This window comes from Podarcis muralis, chromosome 4, assembly GCF_964188315.1.
Source record: "Podarcis muralis chromosome 4, rPodMur119.hap1.1, whole genome shotgun sequence".
Taxonomy (NCBI): Eukaryota; Metazoa; Chordata; class Lepidosauria; order Squamata; family Lacertidae; genus Podarcis; species Podarcis muralis.
The window spans coordinates 28,324,926-28,352,897 of NC_135658.1; the positions used below are offsets into that span (position 1 = coordinate 28,324,926).

At 41.7% G+C, this 27,972-nt stretch overlaps 1 protein-coding gene across 7 annotated transcripts in view; it reads left to right on the top strand.

The window, feature by feature from the left end:
• The first annotated feature begins 1,756 nt into the window (after positions 1 to 1,756).
• Positions 1,757 to 27,972, top strand: part of B3GLCT (beta 3-glucosyltransferase) — an 88,882-nt gene continuing 62,666 nt past the window's right edge. For 3 of the 7 annotated variants that reach the window (XM_077927118.1, XM_028726450.2, XM_077927119.1), the window contains exons 1-2: positions 4,625 to 5,043; positions 26,403 to 26,461. In XM_077927118.1, the coding sequence (XP_077783244.1) occupies positions 4,743 to 5,043; positions 26,403 to 26,461 (360 nt within the window). In that variant the 5' untranslated portion in view covers positions 4,625 to 4,742. Of the gene's footprint in view, positions 1,907 to 3,607; positions 3,644 to 4,624; positions 5,044 to 5,181; positions 5,613 to 26,402; positions 26,462 to 27,972 lie in introns of those variants that run through there. The other 4 variants (XM_077927121.1, XM_077927122.1, XM_077927120.1 and 1 more) reach the window with 3 other exon arrangements.

The window sequence follows — 27,972 nt, forward strand, 5'->3', positions numbered from 1 at the left end:
TACCACTGTATAGGCATGAAGTCCCATGTAAACTGGAATCAGCAGGGGACAAATAGAAAACATAAAAACCTGCCTACATATTCATCTATCTCAGCATTCTCTACTGCAGTGGTGGTGGTGGTGGTGGGGATCTTTTCCAGCTCAAGAGCCAAATTCCTTCAGCATAGCCTTCCAGGGGCCACATGCCACTGGCAGGTGAGGGCAGATGCAAAAGTAGGCAGAGCTCATTTTACCTTTGTACGGGGGCTCGTTTTTACACTCACACACAAGGCTCTCTCTATTTTCCATCCAGGCAAGGAAGACACATTTTCAGACTTTATGGGCACACTGCAGCCAGGGGAAAACACAAAAGAATGGCACAAAGGAAGGCTGGTGGGGTGTGTGGCCCTGGGGCCAGATAGAGAGGCCTGGAAGGGCCACGTTTGGCCCTTGGGCCTAAGGTTCCCCACCCTTGGTCTACTGTGATCAGCAGCAGCTCCAGCGTCTTGGGCAGAGCTGTTTTCTGGCTCGGCTCTGCTCCGAGATTGGCAGTGTCTGTTACTAACAGTGGGAACTTCTGCTTTGCCATATTCAGATAATTGGAGAAAGAGCAAAAAAACCAGCAAATGCTTTTTGTTGCCACAGAACACCTTTTCCAGGTATTTTTTTTAAATAAAAAAATTGCCCTTGGCATTATTTTTCAACTGGGAAATATCAAAATATTCACAAACTATACCCCAACTTCTTCATTCCCAGATGTGATGGCTAATAGCAGCAGCAGCAGCAACAACAACAACTGGTCTTTTTTTAAAGAAAACCCTCAACTTTTAAAAAACAATACTTGCCTGTAGCCATGTAGCCTCGAAGGATTTAAATTATATCTTGTTTTCTTTGTCCTGGCAACCTGTATTACAAATAGGACACATGAATAATTTACAAATGGAAATCTCAGCAATATAATATAAAGCTATACAATGTCAGACAGGCATTTATTGCTGAGAGATAAATGTTTGTTATTATTATCCTTCACATAGGTAATGCTCCCAGAATTCAGAGCAAGGCTAGAAAAAATATTGTGATTCCTACATTTTTAAAAATAATGACTCCGTAGAACAACTCTGCCATAAGAAATGCTGTGTCCAGCAAGTAAGATATAGAATCTCAACCACAGAAAATTATCATGTGAGAATTATTCTTTCAGGGCTAATAAATTCATTTTTTTGGATGTGCTTGATTTCAAAATTATAATGAGCGCTACAAAAGGATATTTAACAGACATGCCCTGTGAGTCTATATATGTTTACTCAGAAGCAAATTTTATCTGTCTCAACGGGACACGGGACTAAGAAACTGTGCATTACATCCATTGCTCAGTGAGACCTAGTAATTGGGCCCAAGTAATTGAGACCTAGATCCAACTTCTCAAGCAACACATGAGTTCCTTCAAAGAGTGATAAACAAACAAACAATCTCACTGGGCATGTCCAAACGTAGGTCTTTGCACTCCAATCAGAACGCTGTCTTACAGGGGAAAGTATGGTAAATTGCTATAGTTTAAATGGACTGGCATGACATCAAGGCAGTCTGGGGAACGGATTTGGCATTCAGGGCGTCTTGAGGTTGCTAAAATTAAATCAGCACAATCTGTTGTAGGGGTATGTGTTGTTTTGAAAATTATTGAAAAGTAAAGTCAACAGATTATATTCCTCCATATAAAATGTTTCCATGTCATGTGGCGGTAATATTTCATTTCTGTTGACTACACAGGTACATTGAACTTGTCATTTGAACTACAGTTAAATTTCTTGATGGAAACCCTTGGTTCATTTCACTTCTAAGACATTGAATTACACAATGAATCAGTGCAGATGTCCTTCAGCTATATATAGTTATAATTAGAAGATGGATTTTGTGCAGCATACATCAGGTAAGGAGGATATTTTCTGTATAAGTCTGTTTGAGGACTGCAGCCTTGAAATTCTTACGTAACTTTGTAATGGTGCTTGTTTTCTAATGGTTTGCATTATTGTTTTCAGTTGAAGGGTAAAAACTGGTGTATCATTAGAATGTGTCTTAAAAGGCACTAATACAGTATTTATCAATATAAAATCTGTTTAACCATTTTATTGCATTGCTAATATAGGGTTTTCATTAATATTTTAACACCTACTTGCTCTGTTTACAAGCTGTTGCTTGACAGTTAATGGCATTCTGTTTTCTGTGAAGAGGAAAAGTGCTTGAAACGTAAAAAAGTGAGGAATGCATGCTGACCCTGATCCATTAAAAAACCACATGAAGCAAATGGCAAATCTCACTCATGCAGGATTGTTGTGATTGTTGGCACATCATCATACCACGGTATGCCCCACAGAGGACCTTAAGGTCCATAAATAGCAACACCCTAGAGGTCCTGGGCCCTAAGGAAGTCTCAACCAGAGCCAAGGCCTTTTCAACACTGGCTCCAGCCTGGTGGAACGCTCTGTCTCATGAGACCAGGGCCCTGCAGGGTCTGATTTCTTTCGGCAGGGCCTGTAAGACTGAAGTTGTTCCGCCTGGCCTTTGGCTTGGAATCAACTTGATCCCCTCCCCCTCTTTCCTTTCTCCTTCTGTGATGGAACTCCTATTTGAGGACTTCCCTGGCTTTTTTCTGGCCCACGTAGGACCAGTCTGGATAGTTGGCCTTGGTGAAGATTTGACGTTTTCATCCTCAAAAAGTTTTTGATTTGAGTTTCTACTGAAATGAGGCTGCATTTTAATGTTGTACTTAATCTTGTTTTTAAGTTGTATTTTAATCAATTGTTTTTACCTGATGTTAGCTGCCCTGAGCCCGGTCTTGGCTGGGGAGGGCGGGGTATAAATAAAAGTTGTTGTTGTTGTTATTATTATTATATCATAATAAATGTTTTTTCTGTTACCAAATGTTAAAAGACAGTGTGTGTTAAAGAAAGTTGGCTTTAAAAAAGACAGTCCTATGCATGTACACTCACAAGTCCATCCTACTGAGTTCAATGGGAGTTACTTCAAAGTAAATGTGCATAGGATTGAAGTTCTAACAGCATAAAAAAGTACAAGGTTAAATCACCACCACCACAACAACTAATTGTTATGACTGCTGCTTTCAAGGGGCAACATTATCTGTCTGTTGTAGTTTTAACCTTCCTGAAATGTTATTAAAGTATCGGTTTTTAGCTGGGGTTTTTTATTATTATCCTCGCTGTTTAATTTTCTGAGCTTTCGCTGAGACTATAATACTATTTAAAATCCATGAATTATTTTCCCTTAAGTGATAAGTTTAAAAATGTATTCTGTAGTTCTCCTTAGAGAATTGAATAGCCTGAAGATGTTTGCTATATTTATCGTGCTTCCTAGATGGGATGGTGTGTTTGGAAAGTATGTATAGTGTTTGTAGCAGAATATCTTAAGTTTTTAAGTGTGTGCAGAACCAGTTATTTTCTAATTGAATTATTGTTGATTAACCACAGCTTCTGGGTCTGTATGTAATAGTTTAAAATGGCATTTTGATTACCATTTCACATGTGTGTATGCATTAAAAAGAAATTCATCCCTAAAGACTTCTTAGTCAATGCTTACAACAAAATAAACACACTTTTTAATGTTTTTCGTCTAGGAATACTGCTCTGGAAACCATTCCTAAATGAACCAGGTAACCATGATTTTTGGTAATTCCTATCCAAACTGCACCATTAATGTGGAATGGAACCTTAGTACCCTGACTAGAAGTTTGACAGGTAACTAGGTACATAAGAAAAGTGGTTGGGTATATGTCTCAAGGAAAGTGAAAAACATGAGCTGGTGAAAGTTGCTGCATGTTGAAAATTTGTGTGGACATGAATAATGTGAAGGTTATCTTGTTAAAAGGGTTGTAGCTAAATATTTAATGGAGTTTTGTAGAGGTTGTGCCTTCTAACCTAAGCACAGCTAGCTGTAATTAGTTTATTGTTGATTTAGTAAGCCCTCAGCATGAAAGTCTGACTTAGGAAGTGGTAAAATGTCATAAGCCCCACTGCATTTCACAAGATTTGCGCTAGTCTTTGTTGCCAGATCTAAACAAACAAAAACAGCTGGAACAGAACAGCATAGAGTTCATGCTCCAGGTTGTCTATGATGGATTTGATGCTAAGCAGAGATACCTAGAGGCGAAGCCAATTTTTAAGTGGATCAAATACGGCTTGGTGCTTGCTTGGATTCTTGGGGCGCAATGAATGCTAAAAGTGAGCCAGCAAGGCCCTTCTTAGGCTCTTAATTATGTCCAGGCACCATTTAACACAGGTGAGTTATGCCTTGATATTTTTCAGAGACCCGAGTATGCAGTCTTTGTTTATGTTCATTAAAAATCAATGGGAGGCCTTGAGGACGCTGACTGTTTTTTTCTCCTGCCTTAAGACTGCACAAGACAGAAGTCAGCCCACACCTGAATTAGCTTCCCCTGAATTCCCTTCTCCTGTCATGTTCTGTTCGGCCTCACTTCATTGAACATTAACGGGCATGTCTTGTGCCCGGGAGTCGAAGGAGGTGACTCTTCCCGGCGCCTGTTTTGAGAGCACCCAAGCAGGCGAGTCGTGAGGCGGGTCAGCAGGCGCCCTGGGGTGGGGGGCTGCGGGTCTCCACACACACAGCCCAAGCTGCCCCGGTGAAGGAAGAAGAAGCCCCTGAGCAGCCGTCGAAGAAGAGCCGAGGCGCCGCTCCAGACGGTTCGCGTCGGTTATCTTGAGAAGTGAGCGGTGGCCGTTTCGGCCCGCGAGATGGCGCCGCTGAGCCTCCAATTCTTTCCCTCTCTCTCTCCCCCTCTCTCTCTCCCCTCACAGGCTTCCCGGCGCCCGGTTCTGCTGGGCGGCGATACCTCCTCTGAGGCCGCTCGGAGTCGGCTCCGCTCCTGCCAGCAGAGGCGGAACAGCGGCCAGTGGCGAAGTCCCGGCAAGAGAGGACGGGCTCCCCGCCGCGAGGAACAGGAGTGGAGCCGAAGCTGCTGCTGCCGCCGCCTGCTGCTCGCCATGCCCCGCGCTTTAGCCGCCTGCCTTTTCCTGCTCCCGCTCTGCGCCCGGGGTGAGTGGGGCGGACGGAGAGGGGACATTTTGTGGCGCGCGGACGGCGGTGGGGAGGAGACGCCGCGGCGCCGCTTCCCCTCTCGGGCAGGCGGGGGAAAAGAGAGGTCGAGAAGCCGCCGAGCCGCCCTGTGGCTGCCCGCCGCCGCGTCGTGAGGGGAACCGGATACGCGAGGGAGCCTCTCTGCCCCGCTTCCTTGAAGTTTGTTCGTGGGATGGGCGGGCGTCCCCTTGGCGTGTTGTCGAGCGGCAGCCGCTCCGTCCGTCCGTTTCCCTCTCCCTTCAAGATTTAAACCGCTGCCGTCGCCGCACAGAGAGAGACAGCTCTGAGGAAGCGCTTGTTTTCCTGAGGTGGCGCTGGCGGTGGGTGGGCGCTGAGCCCCAGGCGAAAGAGCCCGAGCAGCTCATCTTCAGAAGGGCAGCCGCAAACCCCGGGGCGGCGGGTGGGAGATCCTTGTAGCAACGACGGCACGGCTTGGTGTGGCAGAAGCGCCTTTCGTGGGCTAGGATAACCCTCTGTTGCCTCGGAGGAAGCGGCGTTTTAAATCCACGAAAAGCTCCTACCAATAGGTCAGGGACCTTATTTTTATTTTTATTTTGGGGGGGGGGGTTGTGTGGGGCGCTGCCGAGAAAGCTCATGGCATAATAAGATCGCCACCTTCTGCGTCAGGGAGATTTAGTCCAAGGCAAACAGCCAAGCCCTTCCCGATTCCACCTGTAAAGCCAGCAGTAGTGGGCTGTTACAGGGCAGGTATTTTCAACCTGTTCGGACCCACTTTTAACCCAAGCGTGCATTTGGGGACCCATTTCTTCACCCCTTTGCCATATATTTGCATGGGAGTGGTAGTTCTCCTGTTGCCACCCCCCTCAACCCACTAGCCTAGACCAGTGGGCTAGGGAAAAATCCACCCTTTTAGCTGTGTTTCTGAGCAAGACAGGGTGCATGAAGGCTACACTCCTTAAAACACTGAAAGGTCTCAGGTCCGCCAGAACACAGCTGGGCTGTTTTTATTCCCCCTGAGGAAATATGTACTGAGTAGTTTGCTTGTTTTTAAAAGGGTGGCTGATTAATATGTGTTAAGTGATTGGGAATGTGTGCTGACGATGGTGTTCACAAAGAAAGACCTTTAACCATTATACTGATCCGCTGACAAAAATTACTGCTCCCCAGTGAGCTACATCAATTCCCCTTTCTAATTCCTCCTCACTGGAACTGGTTTTTCAAAGGAGGACCTTCTGATTGAATCGGCTGCACCTTCCATTTATTTGTTTAATATTCTGCCTTTTCCCCAGAACCAGAACTTAAGGCGGCTCACAAAAATTAAAACAACATGGATAAAACACAGTTAGCTAAAAACATATATGAAGATAATAGTTTAAAAATAACTAAACTGTGATGGAATTAAAACAGTGTAAAAAAATCTATTAAAATATAGATATTTAAAACAGCCCAGCACTATTGAGAGCCCTTTCCTTAAAAGCAGTCAGTTCCCAAAGCATGTTGGAATAAAACAGTCTTCACCTGCCAGTGGAAGAGCAACAAGGAGAGAGCCAGTTTAGAATTCCCTAGACGGAGAGGCTAAAGCCTGGGAGCAGCCCATGAGAAGGCTGCACACCCACAGAATGTGCTGTGAGGATGGTGGGACTGAGAGAAGGGCTTCCTCAGAAGTTCTCAGAGCCTGGACAGGTTTGTATAGCAGAAACACTTATAGGGCTTTATAGGTCGTAACTAGCACTTTGAATTGTGCCCAGAAATAGATTGGGAGCCAGTGGAGCTGTTAAAGCAAGGGGAGTTATGCTTCATTTTCAGCTGCGGAAGCTAGTTGGGGCTACACGTATACAACAGTCTAGTGAAGGAGCCTGTTTCATGAGCAAGAGGGAAGCCCCAGCTGATGCAGCATCTTTGCCTCAGTGACAAAATGTCAAGCCAAGATAACAAGTGAATTAAGCATGCAGTTAGAAAGCCAGGAGCAGTGTGGGAGCTATCCAGTATATTTTACAGAATGTCTCATGCACAGTTATGTGCCTGTTGGATAGAAGTCATGACTGTGTACTCAGTGCAATGAACTCCTGGCCCCTAGGGAACAAGTTCATTCCCTTTAGGCCAAGGTAGCAGAACTGGAGAAGCTGAGAGAGACAGGTTGGTGGATGAAACTCTTGTAGATGCCATAGCTGCATCCTGTTCCCAGGGTAGCAACCCCTTTGCTGCCATGGAGAATGAGAGTCTTGGGGAAGGAGAGCATCAGTAATTTAGAATGGATCTCATTTTGGGAGATGAGCAGTTTCCCTCTTGTGTCAAGGATAGTCCTCCAAGTTGGAGGTTGGGTGATCCTGGTAGTGCCTGATTAAATCATTAGGGGTGCAGATAGTTGGCCTTGTGATGGGCATGCTGACTACATGTCAACTTGCCTGACTAAAAGGAGCAGACTCTTCCTCAGAATTGCTATGGGTGATGATACTAGGCCCTAAGAGTAATTTACTACCTGACCAAATGGTCCAGGGTGGTGGAGAATGAAATCAATGAGGCAACCAAATGAGGATGTGTTTTAGTAATGGGTCACTTCAGTTATTTTCACATAGACTGGGTTCATATGCTTTCCAGTGATGACAACGAGCTAAATTTTCTAAGTACTGTTAATGATCACGCCCTACAGCAGTTGGTCCTGTAACTGACCAGAGGGATGTCACCCAGGACCTGGGGCAAGATGTGTTGTTGAACTGATTAGGAACAGTAACCACAGTCCTATCAAATTCAACATGTATGTAAGTGGGCAATCTCGAAGAAAATTGGAACACAATCACATTTGACTTAAAAAGATGAAACTTCCCTAAAATGAGGAGATTGGTAAAAAGGAAAGGGAAAGGGAAGATAGATGTCTCTAGAATGCTTGAGGGTTGTTCACCATAACAGAAGTTCAGTCTGATTGCATCTTTCTTGACTGCAGGTCAAGAAAGGTACCACCAGGGACAAGCTGAGTAAAGGAAGCTGTTGAAGGCAAAAAGGTCTTCACAGCAGTCTTTGCATCTGTATTCACAGTGGAATATGCAATTAGTCTCTAGGATTAGCCTTTGTGCCAGAGGACTGGAAGTGGCATCAATTTTTAAAAAGGCATCCAAAGAAGATCTGGGCAAGTCTGTTGTGGGAAAACTGGCAGAAACTGTTATTAAAGATAGAATTACCAACCATGTAGTATAACAGGTCTTGTTGAAGCAGAACTGGTATGGCATCTGCAAGGATGTCTTCTCGCACTAACCTTTTAGAGTTCTTTGAGAGTCTCAAAAAGCATATACATGGAAATGATTCAGTCAGTAGTGTGTATTTTGACTTTCAAAAAGCTTTTGATAGTTCCGCACGAAAGACACTTGAGTAAGCTTAGCTGTCATTGAATATGAGGAAATCACCGGTTATGGATCAGTAACTGCTTTAAAGAACAGGAAGCAGAGAGTAGGAATAAATGGCCAGTTCTTCCAATGGAGGGATATAGAGATTGAGACCTGTGCTTTTTAATTTGCAGTTCTAAGTGATTTAGAGTTAGGGATGAGCAGTTAGGTAGTCAAGCTTGCTAATGATACCAAATTGTTTATGGTGGTTAAAGCAAAAAGGGGATTGATAGGAAATCCCAAAGGATATCTCCAAACTGGGTGCAATATGGCAAATATGTTTCAATGAATACAAGTGTAAAGTGTGAACCAGCTGTGATTGCCCAGGAATGAGATCTTAGTGGTGGAGAGCTCAATTAAGGTTTTGACCTAGTGTGTGACAGCTGTAAAAAAGGCAACTTTCTAGCTAGGGAAAGGGCTGAAAATAAAACTGTCAATATCTTAATACCATTATACAAACCTATGGTAAGACCACACTTGGAATACTGTGTACACTTCTGGTCATCTCATGAGATACCATAGAGCTGGAAAAGGTTTGTAAAAGGGCAACCTAAATTATCAAGAGTCACTCCCATATGAGGAAAGGTTACAATGTTTGGTTCTTTTTAGTTTAGAGAAAAGTCCAGTAAGGGGGGGGGGCATGTTAGCAGGAATAAGCAAACAGTATACATGATGCGCAGGAAGTAGATAAGGAGAACTCTTTCTCTTATATTGCTTGAACTCGGGGCCATCCAATGAAGCTGACTGATGGAAGATTCAGGACAAACCAAAGAAAGTACTTATTAACATAGTACATGGTAAAAACTATGGAATTCCTGCCACATGATGTAGTGGAGGGCTTTAAAAGGGAATCGGACAAATTCATGGTGGATAAAGCTTATCAGTGGCTGCTAGTCATTATTACTATGTTCTACCTCCATTGTTGGAGTCAGTATGCCTCTGTATCCCAGTTTCTGGGAATCACTAATAGGGAGAGTGTGATTGAGCTCATGTACTGCTTGTGGCCTTCCCTAGACATCTGGTTGATCTTTGTGAGAACAGGATGCTGAACACGACAAGCCTTTGACCTGGCTGCACAGGTCTTTTATTATGTTACTAACACCCTTGGCTACTTAGAATCATTGGACACAAATTACTGACAGGTGTTTGAGCATAAAGGGTTCTTGTGCCCTTTTCAGTGTGGATCAAATCACACATTGCTCTTTTCCTAGATGCCGAAGTGAAAACCATAGTTTTTCATGTGGCAGCAACTAATTAATTCTCCCCTAGCATATGTTACACACAGAGATTGCATGTGGCATTAATCTATGGCATTCATATGTGTAGTATGAATATGATATAATATTTAGATTTCTGAGTTTAGTTCTTTCAACTCAGTTATAATGCTAGCAGATCTTTTTTGGCTAGGTTACAGGCTGTTGCAGTTTTGTGCAGCAGCAGTCAGGAGAATTGATATTAAAACTTCACAGTAAAAGAATGATTTATTTTGCTGTTTTACTGCTCCTGGCTGCCTCTGTATCAAAGATCTTGAACTTTCTGAGTAATAACAGCAGGGAAGAAGTAAATTGTGAAAATATATCAGTAATAGGTTTTGGGTGTTGTGAAAGTAGATTAAAAAATGTACTACTGGACAGGCAGGTGAGCTTTCATTAAATGATAAATACCATAGAATCTCCAAGATTGCATTTGTAAAAATCAGAATTCCAGCTATAGGAAATAAAAATAAATTATAATTTTGGAGCAAATACTTTGCAGTCCCAGTTTGCCTGACTCATTATAGGAAAGAAAAGTGTCTGCAGATGAACAGATTCTGTGTTATGGGCATTCTCAAATTTTGTAATATTTTGTTGTCTTAAGGGTTCAGTCCTATACCAGCTTATTTGGGACTAAGCCCCATTGAACTCAGGGAGACTTTGAGTGTATAGGATTAAGCTGTAAATTAAGAAGCTCCTCTCTATATTTGGACATCTACCGGTATCTGGCTGCATAACCCCATGTTCTGGTAGACAATAAGAAAGAAAAGGAGCAGGGTATGCTTTCTTAAGTTAAGAGCTTTTTCTCTCTCTCTCTCTCTTTCTTTCTTTAAAAATATTGCCATTATTAGGTCTGCAGCACCAAGGAATGGAAGTGCTGATGCAAAGGTCTTTTCATTAGTGGTATCTCAGTCTATTTATAACATTTATATCCTGCCCTTCAAAAAGATTTTTCCCAGGGTGTCTGCATTCTTAAAGCAAGAAATACCAGGTAATGCAGTTTTTCACACATGAAACACCCTTCCCAGAGAGATACACTAGGCTTGGCATCTTCAACCTTTTCAGACCCAGGGCCCATTTTTAACTGAAACATGCATTTAGGGACCCATTTCTTAATCTTTTACTATATAGCTGCACGGTGGCAGGGCTCCTGTTGCAAACCCACTGTGGGTCCTGACCCACCAGCTAAAGACTAGGCTATCTAGCACCTCAGTTGCAAATGGGTTCAAATTTGTCAGCAGCAGGTGTTGTAGGTAGTTGCTTTCTGAAACAGTATTAATATTTCTAAAAACCTTTGGCTAAAGGCAACTAATACATTTTAGACAATAAAAATTATAAAATCATGAACCTCTTGCATAAGATTTTATCCCTGCAGCAGAAGGCAGAGTTCTTTCTAGAACTTTGCACTGGGTCAACTATTCTGATCCTTTTGGGAGTAATTTTGATAAGCATGGGAATTGTAGCAGTCTTCATGTAGCTTGTGCTTGTTGGTTGGATTGAATTAATATGTCTGATACCTGTTTCAGAGTGCATCCTTTTGAGCAGGGGTTAGTACCTCTGCACCTGTCCGTTCTGAAGAGGCCCGCTGCCCTATAGCCAAAGTTTTGAGCAGAGCCTCTCAGAGGAATGGTAGGCAGATAGTAAGAATGGTGCATACTCATCCATGACATCTTCAAAGCAGCCGCTCTTCCAATATAACACAAGTGACTTACTGATATGTGGTTTTTCTGCTTGTAATTTTCTTTCTTTGCATGCATCATTATGACATTGCTGAGACATGCCTTTCCTCGTTCTAACAGACAAACTCTTATGGTGTATTGTGACATTACATTACTTTTTAGCAGAGAGATCTGCAATCCAGCCTGTAGTTGATAAAGGTGAACACTAAAAAGGTAGTACAAAACACTTCAGTGAGATACAGGAAGGCGAACTGGTCACCTCAGTCACCTTAGCTGGTCTGACATTAGTATTTGTTAGAGCTGTATTGTGTGTGAACTGGACGCTCAAGTAAGAAAGGTTCTATTTATTAAGAAATACCACCTGTACATTGTCTTAAAACAAGAATTTAATAGAAATGTTTTTGAATGTTTGAGTGGTATGATAGCAGCCTTTTCGTTTCAAAGGAGAATGTTTAAAACAGCTTTTCTCTGTCATTGCAGAATGAGACTGTATTATAGTCTTCTTCTGGTACTTACAAGATGGCACTTTGAAAATGATTTTTTACTTATTGAACATTGAAAAGTAGTTTTCATTTCCCTTTCCATCTCCTAGTGGCATTTCCCACCCCAGTTCCTGCACTGAAAATAGCTTAAGCATAAAAAAAGGAAAAAACTTACTGGAAATGGGCTGAGCATAAAGCATTATCCGTCGGTGGGTGAAAATTGGCAAGGCTGATCTCTACTTTTGATTCTTATTTCTATTTCTGCTATCTGATGAAACAGACAGCATATGAGTAAAAGTGGAGAGAGGTTTAAATGTAGCACATCTGTAAGGAATGTTTTCCTTTACCTTTAGCTGCATGTTATCTGTTGGTATCAGAATGGCTGCTGATACTTTGCTAGCTAAGGTAAGAATTTCTCCCAAAGAGCATGTATTTAGCTATTCTGTGTTGTGCTACATTAAGCAGCTAGTGTTGCCAGCTGATAAAATCCAAATTACAGCTTCCATATACATCTCAAAAACAGGGATAAGTAAGAAAAACTCAAATTTGTTGTTTTTCAAGGCTGGTCCCCAAGCATATATTAAGATTCAAGGGCTCCTGCCCATGGAAGATGCTTTGGCCTGGGACTTCCGGAGGCGGCGCGAAACGGTGATGGCGGACCTCTTCGTTCTCTGAAGAGGGGCTCCGCAGGAAAGGGTCGTTTCGCCACGGCACAGCGACGACCCATTAAGATAAACCACGGGTAGAGTGAGCCCGTGGCCGTGGGACTCGGCGGGCACCTGGAGCGACCCCGAAATCGCGGAAGGGACCCCGTAAGGGGCTCCGGAGCGAAGGAGGGGTAGCGGTGCTGTGAGTTCATCGCTCTTTCTGCGGAAGCGAAGCCGCGCGGCTGTCACAGATGAGCGCCGACCTTTCTTCCTTTAAAGATCTGGCTGAAACAACGAACCCGTGAGTAAGGACATTAAATTCGGAAATAAATTGTTCTTAAATTGGCTGAAACCGGGAGACGATAAAAAGGAAGTCCGTCTTCCGGTACTGCTTACAAGATCAAAGCAAAGGATCCACCAAGCGTAAAGCAGCGGAAAAGGGGAACTTTAAAGAGAGCCTTTCATGCACTCTCAGAAGTAGCTGCGGAAAAGGAAAGACAGACTTAATTGTGAGTAAACTTTTAAGAGAAAGTTGGAGAAACCCCCCTCGGTTAAAGGCTATTGAAAGTCAATTTCTAAACTGCTGGGCTGCCGGAGGGGAAACTGTTTTAACTGCGGAACTGTTACAAAATTTCACCAAAAGTGTTACTTTTGAGCTTAAATGAACTGGACGAGATACAAGTGGCACGCACCTTGCTGAAACTTTGTTAAAAGTTAAAAGTACTCTGCAAGATTTTCTTTTGCTATTTTCTTTCTGGGACTATTGTGTGTTTTTAATATAGCAGGGACTTTAATGGCGGAAAAGTTGCCTTCTTCTCTTTGAATTTTGGTTGCACTCCCCCTAGAGGACTTTGGGATTATAAAGGCCTGGGAACAGCTTTCTATGTTTACTCTCTCTTACTGGATTGTTTTGAAACTGGACCTGTCTTTCCCATGGGACAATAAAAATTTGACCTTGAACATTGACTGATGAGTGGCACAGGAAAGACAAGGGCAGCTAAAGCGAAGGAAGCCAAAGAGAAAAAAAAAGAAAAAGAAAAAAAGCAGGCACAGCTAGTACAAACAACTCTGACTCAGGGACGCAGATCTTCGGTCCCAGCTGTGCTGGGTTCACAAAAGGCAGAAGTCGAAAAGCCTAAAAATTCTGCAGAGGAAGATATGGCAGCAGGAGGATCGGAGGGAGTTTTGAAACAAATTTTGGAGCAATTGGCAGCCTTAAACCAAAAGGTTGACAACCAATCATTAAAAATAGACCAAGCCACATCCTCAATCCAGAAATTGACTGATCAGGTTTCCCAGCACACACAAGCAATTGAAAAATTGCAAGGAGCTACAGCTGAAAATCGTAACCTAGCTGGGGAAGCTATTCAAATTGCAACGGCAGCAAAAAAAGAGATTGAGGAGGTTAAAGGAGAAGTCAGACCTCTGCACAAACAAATTGGTGAACAGCAAGCCTATCTTTCTTTGGTGGAACTGAAAAATCGGGAGAAGAACCTCAGATTGAGAGCAATTCCAGAAATTGAACAAGAAGATTTGATTGGATTTTTGACAACAGAATTTTCAAAATTCTGGAACATAAAGGAAGAAAGTGATTTTAAAATAACTTCAGCTTTTCGACTGGGAAGATTGGTAAGGAAGGACAGATCCAGAGATTGTTTGATAATCTTGAGATCAAGGGAAGAGAGAGACAAAATATTAGGCCTACACTTTGCAAACGCTCTGGAGATACAGGACAAAAGGGCACAAATTTACAGAGATATACCAAAACAGTTATTGGACTTGAGAACCACCTACTCAGAACTGGCAAGATTGCTGAGACTCAACACAATTCGCTATAGGTGGGAGTTTCCACAAGGATTATCTTTTACTTACAAGCAGAAGAAGGTAAAAATAAGAAAACCAGAGGACTTACAAAAGTTCCTGCACGACCACGGAGAAGATCTCCAAAAAGAAGCAGCAGCACATTGGCCTCTACCACAATCTGGGATACCGCCTGGAGGCGGACCAGGCCTTTCACCCTCGGAATCAGAGGACAAAGAAGAAACACCACTCTAGGTGTAACAAAATAGTACAGGATGTCCCTGCAGCTACTTAGTTGGAATATAAATGGCGGAAACTCCCCCGAAAAGAGAAGGAAAATATTTCACATATTGAAGAAAGAACAATTGGACATTATTTGCTTACAAGAAACCCATGTGACCAGGCTCCACAGGAAAGTTTTAGTTAACAAAAGACTAGGCCAAGAATTTATTTCATCTGACAAGGTTAAGAAAAGAGGCGTGGTGATATATGCTAAGGAGAGCCTGGCACCAAAATTTGTATTCAAAGATGAGCAAGGAAGAATTTTGGCGATTGAAATTCAGACACAAGGAGAAAAAATTTTGATATTGGGAATATATGCGCCAAATGACGGGAAATCAGAATTTTTTAAGAAGCTGCATGAGACTATGCTGGACTATTTGGACTATAACAACATCATAATGATGGGAGACATGAATGGAGTGGTGTCTACACACATGGATAAGTCTCAAAATCAAAACTTAACATCAGATGGAAGACTGCCTAAAACCTTTTTTGAACTAATTGACAACTTGGATTTGATTGACATATGGAGGACAAAGAACCCACTAGGTAAAGAAGGAACTTTCTTCTCTGAGGCCCACCTGTCTTGGACACGGATCGACCAAATTTGGACGTCTAGAGGGCTGGCACCCAAGACCAGAAAGGTGGAAATCTGCCCAAAAACATGCTCCGACCATAACGCCTTGAAACTAGAATTCAGACTTACTCAAACCGGTTCCTTCAGATGGAGGATGAATGACACCCTTTTAAGAGATCAAGAGATCGTCAAAAAGGCCCAAAAAATGTTAAAGGACTATTTTGAGATAAATTTGAACACTACAGTAGAAAAAAGAACGATTTGGGACGCTAGCAAAGCGGTCATGAGAGGGTTTCTCATACAGCAAAACTCAATCAAGAAAAAGCTCTGGAATGGAAAGAAGGAGAAAATACTGGAGAAGATACATCAGGGAGAGAAAAAATTGAGAATCAACCCAAAGTCAAAGGAGGTGCTGAGAGAAATCAAATTCCATCAAGCACAATATTCCAAATTAATAAATCAAGAAATTGAATGGAAAATTAAACAGATGAAGCAAAAATCGTTTGAATCAGCAAATAAATGTGGAAAGCTGCTAGCTTGGCAGCTGAAAAAAAGACAAAAGTTAAATACAGTTACAAATCTAGAGATTGAAGGAAGAATGATCCAGAAACCAGAGGAAATTAGGAAGTGCTTTCACAGATATTTTAAAGAATTGTACGCACAGGGGCCTCAGAAAGAATCCGAGATAGAACAATTCCTAAAGACAAATGGATTATCTAAAATAACTCAAGATAAAAGATCAATCTTGAACTCTAAAATAACCCCACAGGAAATCGAAGGTGCCATTCAGAGTATGCAACTAGGCAAATCTCCAGGCCCGGATGGGCTTACCTCCAAATACTATAAGACTTTGAAGGATTATTTGATACAACCTTTGATGGAGGTATGCAACCAGATTATGGATGGGAAGAGGGCACCAGAAACGTGGAAAGAAGCTTTCATCACATTGATACCTAAGTCAGAATCCGAAAAGACGCAGCTTAAGAACTACCGTCCCATCTCACTCCTGAATGTGGATTACAAAATATTTGCAGACATTTTGGCAAATAGACTTAAAAAGGTTTTAAATGAAGTAATTCATAAGGACCAAGCAGGCTTTCTCCCTGGTAGACATTTATATGAAAACACCAGAAACATCATTGACATTTTGGAACTTTTGCAAACCAACAGGAACACAAGGGCGGTGTTAATCTTTATCGATGCGGAGAAAGCATTTGACAACATATCTTGGATGTTTATGAAGAAAAACTTGGAAGGGATGGGAGTGGGACGGGGGTTTGAAAATGGAATAGATGCTATTTATTCAGAACAGAAAGCTAAATTAATAGTGAACAATGTGGTGACGGAGGAATTTAAAATTGAAAAAGGGACACGACAAGGGTGCCCTCTATCCCCTCTTTTATTTATCTCAGTCCTGGAGGTGCTACTGAACATGATTAGGGAGGACCGGCTGGTACAAGGGATAGAGGTCGGAGTGAAACAATATAAATTGAAAGCTTTTGCAGATGACTTAGTTTTGACACTACAGGAGCCAGAACCCAGTACAAAAAGAGTTCTAGAACTTATAGCAGAGTTTGGTCGGGTGGCGGGATTTAAGTTAAATAAACAAAAAACGAAGGTTTTGACCAAAAATTTGACATCTACAGAAACAGAGGGGTTCCAGAGAGAAACAGAACTAAATGTGGTTAAAAAAGTGAAATACCTAGGGATTTACTTGTCCTCCAAAAACTTGAATTTATTTAAAGATAACTATGAAAAATGTGGGTTGGAAATTAAAAAGGATTTAGAAATTTGGTCAAGATTGAAACTTTCCTTGTTGGGTAGAATCGCAGCTATAAAAATGAATGTATTGCCGAAAATGTTATTTTTATTCCAAACCCTACAGATCGTGGACAGAGTGGAATGTTTTGGAAAATGGCAGAAGGACATATCTAAGTTTGTCTGGCAGGGCAAAAAGCCTCGAATAAAGTTTAAAATACTAACTGACTCGAAAGAAAGAGGAGGGTTTGCCCTGCCGGACTTGAGGTTATACTATGAAGCTGCAGCCTTCTGCTGGTTGAAGGATTGGCTTTTGCTGGAAAACACTGATGTCCTAGATCTGGAAGGTTTTGATAATGCTTTTGGTTGGCATGCATATTTGTGGTACGACAAGGTTAAAGTTCATAAATTGTTCAAAAACCATATTGTCAGAAAAGCAATTTTTGCAGTCTGGATGAAATATAAAGACTTATTAGAGAGTAAAACCCCGAGGTGGCTATCACCGATGGAGGCCAAGGCCCCAAAAAGGCCCAATATGGAGGCGCATTGGCCGAAGTATTGGGAAATAATTGAAAAAACTGGAGACAATTGGAAGCTGCAGAGCCAGGATAAATTAAAAAATAAGGTGCGAGACTGGCTACATTATGCTCAATTTCAAGAGGTTTTTAAAACAGATAAAAAAGTTGGGTTCCAAGTGGAAAAATCGAATTTGGAGACAGAACTGTTAGAACCAAAAACTAAGATATTATCAAGAATGTATAACTTGCTGCTTAAATGGAATACACAGGATGAGACAGTCAAATCTGCCATGATAAAATGGGCACAGGATGTTGGACATAACATTATGTCTGAAGACTGGGAAAAGTTATGGAACACCGGAATAAAATTCACGGCATGTACTGCCCTGAAAGAAAACATTATGAAAATGGTATACCGGTGGTACATGACCCCAGTCAAACTTGCTAAGATATATCACCTGTCTGATAATAAATGTTGGAAATGTAAAGAGGCAGAAGGTACCTTTTTTCATCTCTGGTGGACCTGCCCAAAAGTGAAGGCTTTCTGGGAAATGATTTATAATGAATTGAAAAAGGTATTTAGGTATACCTTCCCCAAGAAACCAGAGGCCTTCCTGCTGGGCATGGTGGACCAGAAAGTGCATAAGAAAGACAGAACGTTATTTATGTATGCTACTACAGCAGCAAGAATTCTCATCGCTAAGAACTGGAAGACACAAGATTTACCCACTTTGGAAGAATGGCAGACGCAGTTGATGGACTACATGGAATTAGCTGAAATGACCGGCAGAATCCGAGATTTGGATGAAGAATCGGTTGAGGCGGACTGGAAAAAACTTAAAGACTATTTGCAAAAACACTACAAATTGTATGAATCTTAAGATTGTGCATGTTATTGGAAATGTTATGCTTTAGCAAATATGATTAAGCAAATGGCAAAATAAGTGATAAAAGAGAAAAGAAGACAAAGTGAACCAAACATATTATGTTTATTTTAAAGGTAACAAATTCGAGATACAATATATTGAATACGGATACATAATAATTGAAAGTTGTAACAAGGTTTGAAATAAGGTAACAAATTGCTGATATTGTCATTACAAAGAATGCAGATCTGGAAGGTGTGGGGAAGTACAATGCTTTCTTTTGTAAAAAAAAAATCAAAAATTGTTTCTTGTATTTGATTTATTCTGTATGATTTGGAATCTATAAAATTATGAAAAGAAACGCAATAAAAATATTTAAAAAAAAAAAAAAGAAGAAGATGCTTTTGCCTGAATTTTGAGGACCACCCATTTCCGCTCAGCCCTTGTACCATGTCAGCCGATTCACCAGGAATCCTAACCTCTGGGAGAGGCTTTTTTGTGGGGGATGATGGGGGAAGGAGAAGGCAGGAATGCCAGGTTCTGCATGCTCCCTTCCATGAACTTTCCTTTGGGTTCTAAGACCCACTGTTCGGACTGAATGCCAGTTGTTGAGGAACACAAGCAGGAGGGTTCCAGTAGGCATCTGGGTCTCCATTGAGGGAACAGATAGGCCTTGTCTGATCCAGCCAGGCTGGTCTTATGTTGTTATTATCTTATGGAAGACATTCATTGAAAGGAAGGTTGATGTACAGTCACTGTGGGTATTAGTTTAGAGTATTCTTGCAGCAGATTACACCCTCTGTTTACAATACTGTATGCAATCAACTGACATGTCTGCGAACCTCAAATTTTAAATATATTTCATAAAATTTATATACTGCTTGATTGTAAAAAAATAAATAAAGCCCCCAGAGTGGTTGAAAAAATATATGTGGGTGGAGTATTTTCTTCAGATTTTAGACACCCCTAGGGTTGAATGAAGTGCTGCACTACAATTGTCAAAGGGTTTTCGATCCAGCAGAGGCGTCTGCTAATGGAAGGAGAGGGAAGCTGTCTTCCACCAATTTGCACTACAGACCTTTGCTCTAGAGCAGTGGTTCGCAATTTGTGGTCTGTGGACCCCAGGGGGTCTGCATAACCCATCCAGGGGGTCCATGGCACATACCAGTCAACTGTCCAGGACATCCCGTTTTTGTTTTTTGTTTTGCTGTGCTGTTGCATGGGAGAATGGCGCGGCCAAATGTGTAAGACTGTGGCTGAATGCGTGCCTTGCACAAGATTGTGATGCCCAAAAGGCATGTTTTTGGTCACTGTGTTCTTGTGTAGGTCACGTGACTTATACAGGAGTGTGACTCAGAAGACACATGGCCTGGTTTCGCACTGGGGTGTGTTGGAGGGTGTGTTGGGACCATACACATAACAGCAATTACCACTGGAATATCAACATTTTCAAAAGTAGGGGGTCCGTGGCTTGACTTTTGAAAAACAGGGGATCCGTAGTACTTAGCTAATTGGGAACCACTGCTCTGGAGGATTAGGGGACTAGCTCTAGACTATTGCAGAAGGTTGTGCAGGCAAGGGGAAGGGGAATGTGACAAAATTTGCTGTTTGCATCTCTTCCACTACTAGAGGGCTCTGTTAGATCAGAGAGACTCCTTCCATTTGCAGAAAGGCACAACTGGAAACAATGGGTGGTATTCAATCACATATTTTTAAGTGTAGACCCATTGAAATTAATGGATTCAGGTTAGTCATATTCATGAAGTAGGTCTATTTTGAGTCAACCTGTAGGTTTTTTCCCCCTCATTCCTGAAAAAATCAGGGGCAACTGCTTCACTGGTAAGTCATTTGCTTAAATGGCACTGGTAATTTCAAATATACAAAATAAATAAATACAATTCCCTCTATTTCCAGTGTTCAAGCTTGAGTGCATTTATGCATTTAGCCATTATGGCACCACTCATGCACAAGAGGGCAGTATCAACAGGACTATTAAAACAGCTGGACTATTAAAATCTTCGGGAAAAGCCACTGGAAATGACCTAATAAGAACTGAATGTGTTCTGTGGCCTGTTGGGTGGTGGTGGAAAATTGAATAGGAGGGGAAATGAATGGAGTGCCCTAAAAGACGACATGGCTAACTATCTGGAACACTTAACAGGAGCACTCTGTATTGGATTTTTTTTGTTACACTGATGATTTAGTAAAATATTTGAAACATCTCAGACTATTTCAGTTCTAAAACTGTGCTCATTTGCCAAGTGGACTGAAGCTTCCACCTCAACAATCTTCAAATATTTTTATTGTTAATTAGGTAGAACTCCCAGTTTGAAAGGCTGAAAACAGGTGCCTATTTTAGGAAGTAGTAATAACTATTTGGGGTCAATATTTTGGGTTTTTTTGCTTTGAATATATCTTACTGAAATTTGGAAGAGAATACAAAGATTAATACCAGATCAGATCAGAAAGAAAAAGGGGGAAAACAAGATGACAAGAAAAGAAGAAAGGGGAAAAAAGAAAGAAAGGAAAAAGAAGAGAAAAAGAGAACTTCCAATTCTTCATCTATCAGCCATATGTAGAAAACTATTCAACACATCCACTCCAAGATAACACCCAACAAATCTTCTTTCTTTTAACCAATATTATTTTCGATCATCAAATGGGTCAACTTTTGAATCCAAACATTGGAGCAGCAAGTGTGAGAATTGCTCTGGGTTTATAGTTAAAGGTACAGATAAGTACTGTCTGAAACAAGGAGGAAAAGGCCCACATGTTCTTATTGAAAAGGTTGTCACGTGCAAGATGGAGCAAGCTTGTTTTGTCCTGCTGCAGTGGGTAGGACCCGAACCAATAGCTTCAACATATAAGAAACAAGATTCTGACTAAACACCAGGAAGAATTTTCTGACAGTAGGAGTTTTTCAACAGTGGAATGGACTTCATCGGAAGGTGGCAGACTCTTTTTCCTTGGAGGTTTTAAAGCAGAGGTTGGATGGCTGTCATAGATGCTTTAGTTGAGATTCCTGTTGCACTTGATCAGCGGTCGGCAACCTAAGGCCCATGGGCCACAAGCGCGCACACACACACACACACACAAACAGACACACACTCTGGCCCACCACGGTGTCTGCAGGACCGTGAACCGGCCCAAGTCACAAAAACATTGCCGACCCCTGGACTAGATGACTCTGAGTCCCTTCCAACTTTAAAATTCTGTGATTCAAACCTGGCAGGCTGCAGTCTTTTACCCAGTTACCTGGGAATAAGCCCCACTGAACTCAAGTGATACGCGCTGCTTTCTATATGTAAATAAGATTGTGCTTTGAGAGGGAGAAGTTATAAATAATTTCTTACAGGATTCTTCTGTATTGTGGAGTGGAAAAAAGTTGTCCTCCTATGCAGACTAGTATGTGATCCTTGATTTGTTTCAGGGTTCATGTGTATTAATATTTTATAAATTATAGACTGTGCTTGCATGAGATATTTAAACGTTATGATGAGATAGGCAGCATTTCTGCTGCATATTTTAATTCACATCTCCCTATGTGGCCTCTCACCTGCGTGCAAAAGGCGAAGAACTGTGAATACCATGTTTATGTAGAGGTTTTGCACTGAAATACATTTTACAATGTAATACATTATTTTCTAAGTAATACAAGGTTTGTAAAAAGCAGCATTTGTGTGTTGACCTTGAAAATAGAGGCCGTAGAGGTGCCTTGCAGTTTACATGTGCAAAGTGTTTAATTTGTTAAGTTCAAAACACAATTAAGACTCTTGTAACCTTATTCAAAGCTTGTTAACTCTGAAGTAAGTCCCATTTATTTTTAGTATAACTCTGAACAGTAAGTGTATTTAAGATTGCACCCCTAATTTCTAAAATAGCATTTCAAATTATTTCATGGTAGATAGAATTAAGGTATAACGAATGTCCTTGGGTAGTAATTGACAGGATATGGAGGCTTTCCGCATGATCTCCTGAGTTTCGTTTCTGTGCCCCTATTATCTAAACTGCTTTCTTACTCTATTTAAGTATAATTTGTTAAAACCAAAATGAACAACCATTGGATTTTACATACTGAGTTATACCATAACGTTGTTGAGAGACATCTAGGACGTCTTTGAAACCAAGTTTGACTTTAGAGATGTGTACTGGGGCTAGGTATCTACTTAGTGTAAGTGTAGAGTCTTGATTTCTCTTAGTCTGTTTAATTGCTAATATCTTTATTTCATTTGATGATGTTATTATATTTCCTCACAAAAGTGACCCCAAGCTATTTACAAAGACATTCAGAGGCATGAATATTGACATTTGTTTTCCGTAGTGATGGTGGCTTTAGCGTGTAGGACTGTTAGGTAGCTTTTTACTTCATTTTAAAGGACAGATTTATGTGGGATGTCAGCATTGTGAATCTTTTATATGGAATTACTTATTTGTCAGGCATAATATAAACTGTGACAGATCTGTTATAGATTTGCTCCCAGAATGCTTAAAGGCACAGCAACCATATGCTGATAATTTCTGATAAATTGACATACTGTATTGAGACACAAGTTATATTTTTATCCATAGCATATATCTTAAATATGAATAATAAAGTATGAAAGCTTATATTGGGCCTGTCTTCATGGCTACAAAAAGCTATAGCATGAAACTAGTAAGTTATGGTGGGACGTGGGTGACGCTGTGGGTTAAACCACAGAGCCTAGGGCTTGCTGATCAGAAGGTTGGCAGTTGGAATCCCCTCGACGGGGTGAGCTCCTGTTGCTCGGTCCCTGCTCCTGCCAACCTAGCAGTTTGAAAGCACGTCAAAGTGCAAGTAGATAAATAGGTACCGCTCTGGCGGGAAGGTAAACGGTGTTTCTGTGCGCTGCTCTGGTTCGCCAGAAGCGGCTTAGTCATGCTGGCCACATTACCGGCTCCCTCGGCCAATAAAGCGAGATGAGCGCCACAACCCCAGAGTCAGCCACGACTGGACCTAATGGTCAGGGGTCCCTTTGCCCTTTACCTAATAAGTTATGGTGCAGAGGAAGAGCAAGTGTGGGCTCCTTTCTGTGTCTAGCAACTTCCATCCAGCAATCTAATCTCTCTTGCTTTCAGTCAGCTGGGAAAGTGTTAGCAGTTATCCCCAGGCTCTAGTCTAAACACCTTTTTTTTTAATTAATTACCCACCCTCTTCATTATACTTTGACTCCTGCCTCTTTATCCATCATTTGGACAGCAATATTGGGAACAGCTGTAATTACCATGGAAAGAGGACCCAGACCAGCCAAATATGCTAAGGGGGGATATAAGAGCAGACACTTACTGAATATTTCTGTTCTTCTCTCTTGATCTGTCTCCTGTAGTGCTGAAATTGTTTGATACACAACAGCAGGAATTTACGCAGAACATTTCTGAAGTTGCTTTTTACCCTAGTGGAGATCTTTCAGAAGTTAAAAAACAGTCTCTACTTATTTAGCATGTTAATAAATTTAAAGGATGCCAAAGTTGAAATGGTTAATTCCCCAAAGAGCTTTTCTGCATAACACAGCTCATCCCTTTCATGGACTGGTTCTCACTAAAATCAACCTATCACCACTGTTAATTCTCAGTCAGTGAGTTGCAGTATGCATGCAAATCCCTTTCCAAACACTGAGGATGAATATAGTGGAGAATCAAGCACTTCTCAGAGCAGATGGCTCCTTTCCTCAGTGCATGTTAATATTATGTTGTTGGCCATGCTCTCCTCATGGATACAGGCTGAAGATTGCATTCAGTGGTTTAAAAGTAGGGTGGGAAAGAAACAAACATAGCAGGTAAACAATTCTGGATTATGCGGATGGGGGCAGAATCAACCAGTTGGCTAGTAGCCTTATCTTCCATGAATTTGTCTAATCCTCTTAAAGTCATTCAGGTTGGTGGCCTGTCCCTTGTGGGAGTGAATTCTATAGTTTGTGCTGTGAGGAAAATGTACTTTTCTTTGTCTGTCTTGAATCTTCCAACATTCAGCTTCATGACCCCCGAATTCTAGCATTATGAGAGAAGGAGAAAAATATTCTGCTATTTGCTTTCTTCACACTATGCATTATCATATACAACTCTAGCATGCAGTGGGCCTGCTAGAGGGTTTTGTTCAGGGGTTCTGTGTTCAAAGGCAAAATGGGGCAAAGTCAGGAACCAGCAAAAACATCTCTCTGTTAGGGCTGCTTACTGGGGTGTGGTCTCAGGGCCCTCCCATGATCTTCCCAGAGGAGAAGCGAGAATGAAGCCCCTTCCCTACTGGCTTCTGGGACTCTCCTAGAGCCCTTGCATTTCCTTTCCAGAGGCTATTAAGGAAGGCACTATCATGATTACTGGGCTTTGGGAAGATGTTACAGGCCTCTGGGACACTGCCAGAGCCCTCCTGCTCCCTTCCCAAAGCCCAGTAAGTGAGGAAAACCCACTGGGTGTGTGAGTGGGAAGGGAGAATAAATGGAGAGAGGAGAGCAGTAAGTTTCCCTGGCTCTCCAATAATTCCTAATCCCCAAATTGCACAAGTAAAGTGAACACAAGTTGCAGGCTTACTGTATGTCCTCTTGGCTTTCCTGTAAACAAAAAAGCCCCAGATGTTGTAACCTATCCTCCTAGATGAATTGCTCCAGCACCTTAATCATTTTTGTTGCCCTTTTCTGAACCTTTTCCAACTCTGCAGTATCATTTTTGAAATTAGATGATTAGAACGGTATGCAGTATTCCAAGCATGGTTGCCCCATGGATTATGATACTGACATTTTAAATTTTCATTTCTTTTTCTAATGATCCTCAATATGAAATTCACCTTTTTCACAGTTGCTATATCCTGGGGCAAACATCTCTATGGAGCTCTCAACTACAACCTCCTTCAGGATCAGTAGGGGGGATGGGCTTGCGCTGAAGCAGACTGAGCAGTAGGGCAGGCTACCTACTCACTCCTCATAAACAGCCAAGACAAGCACACTTCACTTGTAGCCCAGGCATGTGATCTTGGCTTGTGATCTGGCAGGTGAAGGGAAGACTACATCTACTTTGATCTTTCAACGAGCCAACATTTATTATTTATTTGATTTATATAGCACCCTTAATCAAAAGATCCCAGGGCAGTTCATAAGATAAAAATGCAAGATAAAAGCACAAATAAATGATTAAAACAGAAAAAACAAATCAATAATCCCCACTCTCACAAATACATTTAAAAGGCTGTAGAATACTAATCAGCCAAAGGCCTTGTTGAAGAACGTTTTCCCTTGGTGCCTATTTGTTGCACCCTAAGATGGGAGTCAGTTTGGGCTCCTATCTTTGTTGGTGATGGAGTTTCTCTTCATACATATAGGCAAGCCACTTTCTGCCTTTCATATTTGCCTTGTTTAATATTGTAATTTTTCTAGAACTGAAATTTGTGCCACCTGTCAACCACCCCCAATCTATTCTAATTGTGACGAGATTACAAACCTGTTTTCAGCATGTGAGATAGTGTAAGCTTAGTCTCTAGTTTCTGAGCTGTTGCTGTCTACTTTTAACTATGACAATTCATTTTACGTTACCTTGATGAATTAGTGGCACCTCGTGCTGCTGTTCAGTTAGCACCCAGGAATAATAGCAGCTCTTTCAAAGTTTAACAGCGCCTCACTGCTGGTATTGTTTCTGGAAAACTGGAGCGTGAACTCACCCTGTATTCGAAGGAGGTTTTGTCTGATAATGGCAGACTTTATCCTAAGGGTAAAGAGGAATTCAGATCCCCCATGTGCTACCATGTTGTTATTTATTATTATTATTATTATTATTATTATTATTCTGAAGTGCTGGAGTGCCCAGATGTTATTTCTGTGTAGGATTTGTTTTGACTTGAAGCCAAAATAAATTGGCTCCACATCAAAGAACGATTTTCTGTCCAGAGATGCATGAGAGTAAAATTGTCAGGCTACAGCAAATGATACTACTTTTGAAAACAGCAGAATTGTCTCGTGGTTGAATAAGATTATTACAGGCATTCTATGCATTTAAGAGATACTATTATCTAAATTGCTTTTTAAAAATCCTGTTTAGACATAATTTGTCAAATTTGAAAATGAGATACCACTTTGAGAAAAAAGGTAGATAACATTTTCCCTCCCATGTTCCAGCTTTAGCTCTAAACGTTGCTGCAGAAGATGTAAAGGACAGGACTGAGCAGCTGTCACAGGTACTACATTTTGTGTTCCAGCTCTAGGAAGCTAGCATTTTTGGAGGAGATGTTGTCCATGCCATATTGATATGCCTCCTTGAAGTGAAAGAGGCATGTATAGGAGCTCTGCTTGGAGGACTGTGTCCTATGTGTTGTTTTGTGAACTGCCGTGTATACCCTCATTTTATATGCTTCCATTGCGGGACAGGTGACCTTTCTAATTTAGAGGTAGCAAAGGATCAGCGTTTTTAAAGAGAAGTTTGCCAAGCTATAGCCTCAGTTATATTGTACTGTGATGTTATTGTGTCACATCTTGTGTACAGGTATTGCAGGGTCAGTTGAATGGGTAGCATTTTTCAAACACATCTGTATAGTTAGTTTCTGATCCCTCTCGGATTGAAAGGCAAAACAAAGAAGAAGCCTATGGTGCCTCATTCTCATTTCCACTCAGATATTCAATGAGGTCTATTTACTTCAAGACCCACCCGCCCTCTGTGCAATAACCCATTCATTTTTCTTGATAACATCTTGTTCCCAGTTATAACAACTATATAGGCTGCATATTGGCTATTGCAAGCACCACCTTCTACTGAAAGCTTCAGCGTTTGCAGTCTCAGAAGAGGCTTCAGTCTTTGCCTGAAGTGCTGCTGTGTTGGTTTGCATGGGAGGTTATTCATACACCTACACAGTTGGGAGCTTCTGATTTAGTGTAGGGAAGGGAAAGGAAAGGGTATGGGGCAGAGTGAAAGAAGAAAGCAGGGTGAGAATATGTCAGCAGAAGAGACTCCACTAACTGGATTTGGCTCATACATCATGCTCCGAGTATTGGGGTATACATGTACTGTATTTTTCCATGTATAAGGTGAAGGTTTTTTGCTTTAAAAAAATAGTAAAAAATTGGGGGTCGTCTTGTGCACCGAACATGGGCACCTGGGGGAATTTTTAAAATATTTAAGCATATGTCTGGGATTTTGGCTTGGGCAGGCTGAGGCGGTCCTTCCTGCTGCTGTTCCCCCTTTCTCCCCCTCCCTCCTGTGCTGCATGCTGATGACTGCTTCGCCTCCTGAAGCCCATGCTGGTTTGACCACCAGATCGAGAGCAGCTGCCACCGCCGCTACCAAGAGCTGCCTCAGCTACCTCTCCTTGCCATTCTTTCCTCCCCCCCCCCTCTTCCCCTATCAAACTCCCACCCTGCCCCCAGCCCACTCATCACCTTCCTCAGCTCAGTTTGCTCGATGGCATGGCCCGACACAGAGCAGCCACTGCCTTCCCCCGGCTCTTCCTTGGCATCCTGCTTGGGAGCCTGCTTCCCAACAGCAGCAGCAGCCACTGAGGGGGAGTGTGTGGTGCCCCAGTTGCTGCCTTTGCTTCTGCAAACTTCTGCTGCAAACTGCTTCTGCTGGAAACTTTGAGGGTGATCGCCCCAAAAAGATCAACAACTTGCTGCCACCAATCATACAGATTTTCACTTCTATTTTAGGGTTTCATTTTCTTAATTTTGGGTTAAAAAAATAGGGATTGTCTTATAC